This window comes from Oryctolagus cuniculus, chromosome 6, assembly GCF_051225735.1.
Source record: "Oryctolagus cuniculus isolate XC-2025 breed Fujian yellow rabbit chromosome 6, ASM5122573v1, whole genome shotgun sequence".
In the NCBI taxonomy this organism is placed as follows: domain Eukaryota; kingdom Metazoa; phylum Chordata; class Mammalia; order Lagomorpha; family Leporidae; genus Oryctolagus; species Oryctolagus cuniculus.
The window spans coordinates 15,470,779-15,482,994 of NC_142872.1; the positions used below are offsets into that span (position 1 = coordinate 15,470,779).

Genomic DNA, 12,216 nt, shown 5'->3' on the forward strand with positions numbered 1-12,216 from the left:
CACACACATATGAGCATACGCACACACATAAAACGCACACATATGCAGAAACACACGGGTGCACACAACACACATACATGCACATGTGCACACAATGCCTACATGTATACACATACATAAACATGTGCATACATACATGTGCGCCGATTTATGCGTAGGCATAAACACGTACACACCCATTACACGTACACGCACATGGACACACCTACACACATATACATATAAACATGTACACACACACACACACACGCCTGGCCACACCAGCATCCAGCTACGGCGGCTGCTGGCACCCTCATCGCCAACTCTCAGCCTCCAGATCCGTGAGCAAACACAGCCTGCTGTGCTGCTGCCAGCCGGGGACCCCCCCACGCAGCCAAGGCTCCCCTGCACCCACTCTGCGCTCCGAAAGAAGGTCGCCCCTTCTCAACCCTCCCCCCACCCCCTTCAGCGAGGGAAGGGCTGCAAGACCCTTGAGCATAGTGTTACATCTGGTCTAGTTACTCATGCAACTTGCTTGGGAAAACAGGCTGCAGAGATGAAACAAACCATGTCGTGGTGGCCACCCCCAGCCCCGTCTTCTCTGCTGTGCCCCCACAGTCCCTATCTGATCTTTCTACTGCTACGGTCAGCGTCCCAGGCGCCGGCCACCATCCTCAGCCTGCGAGATAACCCTGAGCGCCCGGTAACATCACCCAGCAACGCATGACGATTACCATGCAGGAGCCACGCCGTGTCCCAACAGAACACAGAGCTGCGGGCAGGGCCTGGGCTGTACTGGGGGAAGAGGCAGAGAGCCCTCCCCACAGCTAAAGGCAACTCAACACTCCGCGTTTTTACTGGAAGGTGGGGTCAGGCAGTTTCAGCAACCGTTCCCCAGGGCAGGTGGAACAAAGACACCACAAGGACGGCGCTGCTGACCTTGAAAGGGGTCGTACTGCCCGGGGATCAGCGGGTAGCCCATGCCCACGTGGGTGTGGTGATGTGTGTGCAGGTGGCGCTGGCTGAACGGCGAGTGGCGGTCTCGTTCCCTCTCGGCCTCCCGTTCCCGCTCAGCCGCTGCCTTCTCCACCGGCTGCAGGAGAGAAGAGAAACAACACCCCAAGTGAACACCTCCGGACGCACCAGCAGGAGCACCACACCACCCTGTCCCGCTGCTAGAGCCCGCTGACCCCTGAGGGGTGGACAGACAGACACAGCAGTCTTTGCTCATCTGATAATTCAGGGTTGCCTCCCGCTGGAGTTCAAGCCAACGACTAAGGGAGGGGATCCGCAGCGGCACCAAGGGTCTCCTGCATGGCTGCAGCAGGGAGACAGCAGCCCTGGGCTCACTCGCAGCTGCAGGCTGGACCGTGTCCCAGGCTGGACCATGCCCCAGGAACAACTCCTCCACAAGCATTCAGGGAGACAAGGCCCTGGAGCTGCATCTTTAAACCCATGCTTTCCATTTAGACTTTTAAACTGGTAATTTGTGGGCGAGAGACTTTCTCATCATCTTCAACGCATCCATAACCGCTTCGCACCCTTCAAAGACGCAGCCCCACAAACAGTCCGCCGCCATCTAGTCGGGGACGTCAGCAGCCCACAGCCACCGTCCCGGGACGGTGAAGGACTGTGCATTCCTGCACATGTGTGCCTTTCAGAAGCCCCACCCTTTCACCCAAGTCCTCTTCCCCTATGCACCTGCACTGTGTCGGCACAGTCCCAGGGCGCTGACCTAAGCCAGAGCGCAGCCGCGACAGCCCTCGCTCCAGAGCCAGGCGGCTGGGCCCTGCCTAGGAGCCTCACCCGTGCAAGACTCTACTCCACGCCTGAACGACACCAAGAGGGCACCGGGCCCTCGGCTCTGCTCCTGAACAGCCCCCAGCAGGAAACTGACCGAGAGGCAGGGGAGACCGCTGACAGCTCAGACCGCTGCAGAAGCCAGGCGCCCAGTGTGGACACCGAGGGATGCAGGCTGGGGGGTGGGGTGGGTCTGAGCCCCACCCGTGCTCGCACAGGTGGGGAGCAGGACATACGGCCAGCTCAGGCTACCTGCTCTGAGCCACTGCGCCCAAGTGACTGCACCGGACTCCACTGTCTGAGGAGAAGGAGCCCATCTGAACTTGTACACTAGAGTCCCAGATTTTTTACAAACCTATCCCAAAAGAAAAACACTTTCAAAAAGCACAATTTGCCCAATGGATCAAGGGCTTGCAGGCTCTGAACTACTTAGCTACAGGCAGGCTGTACGACAGAATCCTCCAGGACTTAATTTCTCCGGCTTTTATTAAAAAAAAAAAAAATGGCTTTTGTGCCACAAGCTGGCCCCCACGCATCTAAACTCCAGCCCTGGGTGAGTGAGTTCTGACGCGAGATTTTCCAACAGGGAAGCCTGCTACAGCCACACGGACCTCGACTACATGTCCCCTTCCGTGTGACACAGCCTCACCCTTCAGCGCTCGCTCCTTGTGTGCTGGGATAACACAGCACCCCTGAATTCACAGCTGGGGCTCCCAACCCTTCTCTAGCTTGCCCCCCAGGGCGCCCCCAAACACAGCAGTGGCCGGCGGCTTACGACGGGAGACTTGCTGCGGTACTGGCTGGCGTGCTGCTGCAGCAGATCCAGGGCTTTCGACTCGGTGGCTGCTTTCGCGCTGATGCTGGGGCTGGTGTTGACTTTCTCGGCCTCTTCCCTCCCCGACATCTTCCCGTAGACAGGGTAATGAAATCCTGGCGAGAGATAGGCCCCTGCAGACACACGACAAAGGCTGCATCGAGTTACAGGCTACACCTTGGCGACAGAACACAGAATCCCTCAGGCTACAGGACCGTGGGATGAGAGGTGGGGATCTCAACACAGGGGGTCACATGAGGACCGGGCTCCGTCATCCTTAAACTGCAGGGACCACGTGCGCCCATTTTCTTCCCCCAGTTTATCCATCCTGGTGAACGGAGGTTACATACAGAACGGAGCTTACGGCCACTTCATACACTTGTGCGTCTGCTTAAGTGGAAGCAATGGCAGCCGTAATGATTACGACAGGAAGCGCTTAGGCTATTTTCCCAGGCGATAAAGGCTCTGTCAGTCTAACAGGCACACTGGACCATCACAGACGCCAAGCCCCCCACTCACGTGCAGTCAGAGCGTTCGGCACGTACCAGGATAGCTGTGCATGAGGACAGGCGAGACCGCCCGGTAGGCGGGGTGGCTGGGGTCGTACACCTGCGGGTATGGGTACGCGTGCAGGTACTGGATGTAGGACTGGTGCTGACTCATGGGGGAGGACACGGCCACGCGGCTTCCCCGCGAGTCCTTCCAGTTCACAGGGGTCTTCCGGTCGTCGCTCTTCAGCTTGTTCTCCTCCAGCGGCTGGGAATCGGGACGCTTGGCTTCCTTGGGCTCCTCTTTGATGCTCGCCAAGGACACGGGAAGGCTGGACGCCACGCCCTCCTTGTTAGGGGTTTTCCTCGGACTGTCCTCTTTCAATCTCTTCTCTCTGTCAAGCTCTTCGGACTTTTGCTGCTCCAGATATTTGGGCTGGTACACATAATGATGCCAAGTCCTTGAATCTGGGTCCTAAATGAAAAAGAGATTTGTGTGTGTGTGTGTGTCTGCAAATTTCAATTTCTAAGAAAACCCATTACATCGTCACGACAGCACTACGCCTCTGACTTCTGATAGTAACTTAACATTTATGTATGTGTCAGGCACTGGGCCAATAGCTTTACCCCCTTCCCGCACCAAGCAAATCATTTCTGGGGTAGGCGATACCACGGGTTCCTCGTACAGATGACAAGACCAAATTTTACAAGCAACATCAAGGTCAAGGTCACATCAGTGTCCAATAGCGGAGCTGTGCTCCAGACTCCAGTCTGCTGGAACTAAGGTCACTTCGCATAAATAACGCCATCAGACATGCTAATTCCAACCCTCATTCTCCTTTTACTATCTCATCTAGGTTTAAAAACAAAAAAAATAATTTTTTAAAAACCCCAGTGTAAGCTAGTAAGGGTCAGTTTATGTAATTACAACACCTGCTAACATCGCTGAGGTGGAGGAAAAACCCTGGGATTCCTAACACACTTCTGTGTCTGCTACGGCTGAGGTTCGCTTGGTACATCGGCTCACTTCTCGTCAAACGCTAACATCTCAGCCAAAACACAAGTTCAAATTGAGAGCACACAAGATGGCTTCTCTATGAGAAACACAGAACCATCTATGCACCCCGCCTCTCCCCCAACCCCGCCCCCGGGTCAGATGCTTCTGATGGAGCCCTGCGGGGCAGCCGCCGGGCTGCAGCCTGGGAAGGTGGGGGTGTGGGGGCTCGGCATCCTCCTGGCCTGTGGCAGGCGTGTAGCGGGGGAGGAGTTCCCGTCTGGTTCACCAGGGACGCTCTCAGCACTGCAGGGGGGTTGGGGGAGATGGCGAGGACGAGGGTTTCTGAGGCTGGGAAATACCAGGACCAATGCTCGGTGCAGCTGGCGAGTCAGCAGGGACAGGATGAGCTGGCGCACGCACGGCTGCACCGCAACCCGGGTTCACGGGTTCTCAGGCTGGCTGACCTTGGGGCCCCTCCCAAACTCTGCTCACAAGTGCGCACCTCTGAGCTCTGCTTTGGGGCAGTTAACACAGGGAGTAAGACAGAGCCCGGGGGAGAGACACCTAGGGCCCACATTCCGTTCAACAAACAAAAAAGATCATGAACGGCCAGGGTGAATGCAGGGGCCCGGTTTGCATTCTCCTAGAAGATGCTAACCAACCGGACACGAGCATCTGAGAGAGAGGACACCCACAGCCTCGGAGGTGGACGGGAACTTGGCCGCCCTGGGCTGGAACGCCTGCACCCCCCGGGGGCCTCGACAGAGTCACAGGGCGCATGAGCCAGCCAGGCGTACATCCCCAGGTGCCTCCGACTGCACGCGCCCAACACCGACAGCAGGCGCCGTGCCCTCCGCGGCAGCCCTAGGGCAGCTCCCGAGAGCCCCGAGACAAGGGGGGAGACCCTCACGTGGTGGTGGTGGTGGGGGCACAGGGGAGGGCGGGTGGTGGTGGTGGGGGCTCCTCGGCTGCGTGTGGTCTGCACCAGATCCACGCCCAGACTGCTCTCTCTCTCGGGGCCACGTTCCACAATCTTACTTGTTTAAATCTCGAGGTTGGGTCTACACCTGTCTGCTTCATAGAGTCCATGACAGATTTCATTTCTACAGCCTCCTTAATAAGCTGGTGGTTTTCCATTTGCTTAGCTTTGAAGCTGTCGGCCTGAAGCTGCTGCTGCTGATTGGAGAGAAGCTGCGATTTACCTGTCTCCTCAGTTTTATTAGGCACGGAAGGCCCTAGTTTAGAATGGCTTTTGCTAGGCTCCGGGGTAGAGGGAGCTTTTGAGACCGTGGCCGACGGCACGTGTTTCTGTTTACCGTCCTCCTGGCCCAGCTCCTTCAAGGGGAGCTCATGCTTCCGCTCAGAGTCTCCTCTCCCGGCCTGGGCCACCTTCTGCTCGGCCAGCCTCTGGTCCTCGTAGTACTTCTCGTATTGCTGCCTGTAGGCGGGGCTGGTGGCCATCAGGGACTTCTGGTCCATGTAGAGCCCGTAGGCGTACTGGCCGTAGTACAGGGACTGGGCCAGCGCCGGGTGCCTCTGGGTGATCACCGACTGGTGCTGCGGCTGCAGGGGGGCAGCGCCGTGGTCCCCTTTCTTAGACTCTAACTGCTCTGCCTTGTCTTTCTTCTCGGCGTCTTCCTCACACTCCTTCTTCACCTTCATCCCCTGCGAGCTCCCGCCGGTCCCGGCTGCAGGCGCGCCCGCCTGGCCCGCGTGCATGTAGCTGGGGGAGTAGTAAGGGTCGTAGCCGTGGTAATAGGGGGAGGGGGACTCCTTCAGTTGAGACGCCTGCGCTGCGGCTGCAGGATGCCCCCTGGCGACGCCGTCCTTGCCAGAGAGGATCTCCGATGGGGAGCTGGCCTTGGACCTCATGCCCTCCGACCTGCTATCCGAACCCCCGTCGTCTGCGGCGTCCGAGATGTCTGAGTAGGCGGGGCTGCTGGTCTTCGCCGCCGAGCTCTCGGGCCCGTTCTGGGCGAGCACGTGCAGGGCGGGCATGGGCGCCTGCCCGTTCACCAGGGTGCTGCACTCCATCCTGGAGGCACTGCCGATGGAGGGGCTGGGCGCGTTGTCGGTGAACGTGTACACCTTGTCGGCCTCGGCTTTGATGCTGGCCATGCGGCTCTCCTGGGACTCCGCCAGGCCATTGGCCAGCCCCTCGCCCTTGGTGAGGTGGTCCTTCAGGAAATGCCCCGCCAGGTCCTTGCCCGCCGCCCCCTTGGGCTCCTCCAGCTTCCCCAGCTTGGCGTCCGTCTTCGGGCTGCCCGAGTCCTTGCCCTCTTTGTCTTTGAGCTTCCGCTTCTCCTTTTTCTTCTTGTCTTTGAGTGACACGAGAGCCGGGTTCACGGTGAGCGGCTCTCCCATGATGGTGGGCTTGGGCTGGATGGGCTTCAGCGGGGGACTCTTCGGCGTGGCCTGGACGACGGTGGTGGTGAGGGAGGGCAGGCCAGGCATCGTCCCCGTGGTGGTGGCGGTGAAGGCCGCCGTGGGGATGGCGATGAGCTGCGGGGGGGTGGGCGCGGGCGCTGGGGCGATGGGCCGGGCGCCTTTCAGCTTGGACAGGTTCTTGTCCATTTTGCAGTTGCTGGCTTTCCGGCCCTTTTCCTTCTCTCCCAGAGTTTTCTTGTCAATCAACCCTTCGGCTTCCAGTTTGGGCATCTCTGCGGCCGAGCTGCCGTCGGCGGCCGAGCAGCTGTCCAGCGTGGCCGTCATGTTGGAGATCACGGGCAGGTTGCTGAGGTCAGCACTCAGGCCCTTCTTTTTGCCCGAATTCTTTCCAGCTTTGGACCCGAGCGTGGCGACCGGGCCATTGCTCAGCAGCTCTCTCTTCCCCTTGGGGGTCCCAGGGGGGTTCCCGGCACCAGGAGACGCGGGGGCCTTGGCCTGGTCGTAGGCTGGGGCACTTGTGCTGGGCTCGCTGCACTCCAGGGCCACATTGCTCAGGGCCTCCTCGCAGTCCGAGATCTTGTCCTCGCTGTCGGGCTCAAACTCCAGCTTGTTCTCTGGGTCCAGGTGTGCATGGGCCTGGTGGTAGCGCAGGCCGTTAATGTGCTTGTACTTCTTGTTGCAGTTCGGGTGGGGGCAGTCGATCAGCACAGGAGAGGAGCAGCCCTGATCCAGGAAGGTGGCCTCCGGCTTCCCCTGGGGCGTGGTAGGGGTGCTTCTGGAGTTGGTGCGTACCCGCTTCCCGGGCTTGCTGTCCTCGGAGCTGGAGTTGAGGTCCAGCTCCATGGGGGGCTTGTTTTTCCTCTTGTTGGTGGAGGAAGGGCTGGCTTTGATGTCCTCGGCGGCACAGTTCGGGGGCGTCCTGCGGCCGCTGGCATTGAGGCTGCCCCGCCTCCCTTTCCCATTGGCCCCCCCTCGGTTCTTGCTCTGCAGCCCCCGGCACTCCGCGAAGCTGGCCTCGGAGCCAGGGGCCGCGGCGGCTGACCTCGCTCTCTTCCCTCGGCCCCGGCCCCCTCTCATCTCCAGGTCGCTTGTTGGTGACTCGCAAAACCTGGGGGAAACAAGGAACACAGGTCAGAAAGAGCACCCACAGAAGAACAGGTGACATCACATGGGACAGGATGCGGCACCAAAAAAACGGGGAGGCAACACCCCAGGGGCTCCACGGCTGCGCCCAGCCCAGGACGAGGCCCCCCTGCCTTCCCTCCAACACCTGCACAAGGACAGGCCACCACCAGTCTTGTGACGGCTCCGGGGGACGGGGGTCGGGGGTTGGGGGGCTGCCTGCTTCCAGCCCAGCTCTGATTTGCAGTTTGAGAAAAGACGATGACAAGGGAAAGAGAGAAGGGGCGGCCAGCGGGCCTCTGAGAAGAGACCCAGCATCTGCGTCTCACCGTGCTCAATCCCAAGCTGCTCACGTTGCAACCACAGGCAGACTTGGACGAAGCACTGGTCTCTCCATGTGGCTCCCTGTGTGTGCAGAGAGCGGAGAAGCCAAAGAGCTGCTGCATACCTTGGGGGAGCCCAGTCGTGCTTGGTGCAGTCCAGGAGAGTCCCCACGTAAGTCTTGTTCCTCCATGTGACATTGACCACCAGGACACCTGGTTGGGGGGAGACAGCAAAGAAAGGGCCTCGCTCAGCACGGTGATTGCCAGCTCAGTGGTGATGATGATGATGGTGTTACCAGCACATTCTATCCTCGCTTGCTTTCAAAAGCTGTGGTTTGCCTTCTTCCTCTTTCTGGTTTCAGTGACCTCAAGTTAAAACCCACAGGAAATTGTGTATTCGTGTGTGTGTGTGTGTGTGTGTGTGTGTTCATGCGCATGCGTGTGGCAAGAGTGTGTGAGAGTGTAATCAAGATACCGCTGACAGAAGGAAATGGTTCTTGCCATGTCCTGCTGTAAAACAGCAACACTCACCTCTTAATTTTTCTATTATTACACATAATTGCTTTCGCTTGGCAAGCGGCCAACATCAACTGAGCGCCAGTTACCAGGGCTTAAACCAGAGGGGACTGGGAGCCATCGGTTCTGATTCCAATTCAACTCTGAAATGATGGCCATTTTTATTAAGAAAAAAAAAAGGTGCAGATGCCTAAAAACAGGGACTCGGAAGCCAGGCGGCAGACGCTGAGCTGTGAGTTCTCTCTCCTAACCCTCCCCTCTCCGACTCAGGCAGGCAATCACCAGCCTTCCTAGGGTATCCGTGTCACTGTTTGGTCTTGTGGCATATGAAGGGCTCCCAAAATAGCCCTCTTAAGAAAATAAATGTGCACAATAAGATGTGCTCTGGGGGTTATCTTTAGAATCAACTCTGGTAAGCATTTGCCACTGAGGATTAGAAAAGAAATCTCAAAACCAACACGGCTTGTTTCCTGCAAGCCACTCTGCCTCTCCCTACTGCTCTGCAGACAGACAATTTAATTTAGCTCTGCATCTGTGAATTACTAAACTTAAGTGCACTTAGTACAACAAATGTCACAGAGAAACAAAATATAACATCCTCTTTATTTCTCTGGAGGACAAGCGAGCTTTTTTTTTTTTTTTAAAAGACTCGCTGCTTCACAGCTGATGTTAAAAGGACCTGGATTTGGGGCCAGACCTCAAGAATCAGGGTACAGAAACATGGCAGTGAGCCTTCCTCCTCCTCGCTGCCCCCACCTCTCTCTCTCTCTCTCTCTCTCTCTCTCTCCCCAAAACCCAGGACAGCCTCACTCAGAGTCTGTGTGCAGCTGGCCCACGCCCTCGCCTGACCACTGCCATTTTGAATTTCACAGGAAACCCGAACTGAGCTTGCTGATGCTAGGGGAAATCTCACCAGGTCAAACTCCCTTCCTCGGGACCCTGTCACGGTTTCTGCGCGGAGGGACTCCAGGGGCGGGGCGGGGCGTTCTTTCACAAGGGAGATTCTGAGAATTGCTTCCCAGAAGGTGTGTGTCGCCGCTCCTGCGGGGGGGGGGGGGGGGGGCACAAATAACCACTAGGATGGAGCATGGCAGGCATTTCCTGCCATCACGTCCAGGTCTTCTGCTGTGCCCTGGGGAAGGGGGAATTTTGTTGTTGTTAACCACTGTGTACAAAAGGTCACATTGCATTGAGCACCCATGGTCATGAGGTATTTGGTGAAAATGAACACATTGGGGCGAAAGGGCTCTTTCACAAACCCCCTGCGGGAAAGGAAAGCGAGGGGGGGGGGGCTGGGGGCGGCCTCTGAGACACCCGCTCCCCCCAGCCCCAGGCGGATCCCCACGCTTACAAACACGCAGCGCTCCACGCTGGGAGCGGAGGAAGCACACATTGTTTGGCCGCTGCGTGCCCGGCTTTTGTTGCCGGCTACGCCCACCGCGGCCTTCGCCGGCCCCGCAAACGCTGGCCGCTCACTGGCCAGCGCCGGCCGCCCTCGCTGGAGGCAGGCGGGCCCAGGAGCTGCGTGCTGCGGGGCAGGCGGGGGCTGGCACACACGCTGCACCGCACAGGCCTCTAACCCTCCTGCCCTGGGCGGTGGGAGCTGAAGGGACACCAGAGCCGCTCTCAGCTGCCTTGCAAGGGCCTGCTGGGTTTCTCAAGCGTGTGCCCTTAGAATGCTCAAGACACACGCTCTACTCCTCATCCCACGCGTGCGCCCGCGCCTGTCTGTCCGCGCCAGAGCTGGAGCTGCGTAGTGCGCTGCAGCGCAGGGCGGTTTGAAGAATGGGCTGGTGTACACCGCGCGGTGCACAGGCCTCGGGGAACACGGGCTAGGCTTCCTCTGCGCCCTGCGGGGAAGGGCACTAGCAAAGCAGACGGCTTCAAGCGGATGGTTCTTACTCCAGGCTCACTGCATGCGCCCGATGAAAACGGGTGGTCCACATGCAAGCAAAAAACAAAACCCTTGACCCAGGCATACAGTGCCCGGCAGCAGAAGACGGCCCGAGTGCAGGGGGCCCTGCTCCCCCAGAGAGGCAGAGGGAGAAAGTTCCTGCTCCTGGCTCTCGCCTGCCCTGGGTGGTGCTGCAACTCAGGGAGCAAACCAGCAGATGAAGTGCAGGTTTCTCTCTCTGCCTTTCAAGTGGATGAAAATAAGTAAACTTTAAAAAAATATATATTTATTTGAAAGGCAGAGTTAAGAGAGAGAAGGAGAGACACACACAGAGAGAGGTCTTCCATCTGCTGGTTCACTCCCCAAACGGCCACAAGGCCAAGGAGCTTCTTCCAGGGCTTTGGCCGCCTGCTGCTGCCTTCCTCGCCTCACCAGCATGAAGCTGGGTTGGGGCAGGGCAGCTGGGACTGGACCCGGTGCCCTTGCGGGCTGCTGGTGCTGTAGGCCAGGGGTTAACCTGCTGTGCCACAGCACAGGCCACGAAGAACCATTGTTAAAGAGAATCCCAACACAGCTTTCTTCCTTGCTTTGGTGCCACTGTTTCTGTCTCACACTGGTACAGCGTCTAAACATCCAGGCATTTAAACAAGAACACATCTGTCACAGAACCTCTGAGAACCTGGGGGGCCTGGTCTCCCCTTGCTGGCTGGCTGGGCAGGAAATGACGGCAGTGACCTTGAAGGTGGCAGAGCCTCGTCCAGCGGGAGCCCTGAGCGGCACAGTGAGCCTCCAGCCCCAGTCTACCAGCTCACACCCAGCACACGTCCTGCCCTCGTACACACAGCGCGCCTGGGTCCTCCCGAGCAGCAGGAGCAGGGTCAGCCCCCAGCTCACTGGACGCCCAGGCATGGACGAGATTGGGGCTGACCAAGGAGAATGGACAGAGAATCCCCCCAGGGACTTCCTCCCACAGTGACCATGCTCCCCCCATCAGCGTCCTCTCCCCCAGCACATCCAGGAGAGGCGTTCTCTGTGGAGAGATCCTGCCCCAAAGATGTGCTCTAGGAATTAGCATTGCTCCCATTCGTGAGGTCGTTGCCTTAAGAACTGGGCAAATACCCCATTTCCCAAAGGACCTGCCTGTGTTACAGTTTAAAGGGGACCCAAGTCTCCGCCCGGCGTGTTTTCAAACTCTCACTCTGATGACCACATCTGGATGGACCAGGTGTGCGCATGGCCAGAAAACGGATCCTCATTCTAACAGCCCCCAATTCTAACCCAAGGATGCCAGGACCCTTAATAAATAAATAAATAAATAAATAAATAAAAAACTTGCACATTTCTTTCCTTAATTTATGATTTTTGTAGGGAAACATTAGTGTCAAGAAAAATGCCGCCAATTTATGGTCTTGTGGCCACAGGATAAAGTTATAGACTAGCAGGTATCATATCACCCTACATTTTTCAAAAAATTCTAAATAATTTTATGTGCTCTTTAAAAAAAAAAAGATGCACTTATTTCAAAGAAAGAGTTACAGAGAGGCAGAGGCAGAGAGATACAGAGAGAGGGAGGTTTTCCATTCCCTGGGTCATTCCCCAAATGGCCACAATGGCCGGAGCTGGGCCGATCCAAAGCCAGGAGCCAGGAGCTTCTTCAGGTCTCCCATGTGGGTGCAGGGGCCCAAGGACCTGGGCCATCTTCTACTGCCTTCCCAGGCCATAGCAGAGAGCTGGATCGGAAGTGGAGCAGCTGGGACTCGAACTGGCGTCCATATGAATGCTAGCACTGCAGGAGGTGGTTTTACCCGCTATGCCATGGCGCTGGCCCTCACCCTACATATTGACACAATGTGCCAGTGTGTAAGGCACCATTTACCACCGCGCCTTTGTCCCAA

The 12,216-nt window shown here is 57.7% G+C and overlaps 1 protein-coding gene across 6 annotated transcripts in view; it reads right to left on the reverse strand.

The window, feature by feature from the left end:
- The window catches only part of ZNF608 (zinc finger protein 608), a 104,851-nt gene that overhangs the window by 3,744 nt on the left and 88,891 nt on the right, over nucleotides 1–12,216 (reverse strand). For 5 of the 6 annotated variants that reach the window (XM_089334895.1, XM_089334896.1, XM_089334899.1 and 2 more), the window contains 5 exons: nucleotides 8,037–8,124; nucleotides 5,117–7,574; nucleotides 3,139–3,556; nucleotides 2,555–2,727; nucleotides 919–1,072 (listed from right to left, as the gene is read on the reverse strand). In XM_089334895.1, the coding sequence (XP_089191021.1) occupies nucleotides 919–1,072; nucleotides 2,555–2,727; nucleotides 3,139–3,556; nucleotides 5,117–7,574; nucleotides 8,037–8,124 (3,291 nt within the window). The remainder of the gene's footprint in view (nucleotides 1–918; nucleotides 1,073–2,554; nucleotides 2,728–3,138; nucleotides 3,557–5,116; nucleotides 7,575–8,036; nucleotides 8,125–12,216) is intronic. The other variant, XR_016235280.1, reaches the window with a different exon arrangement.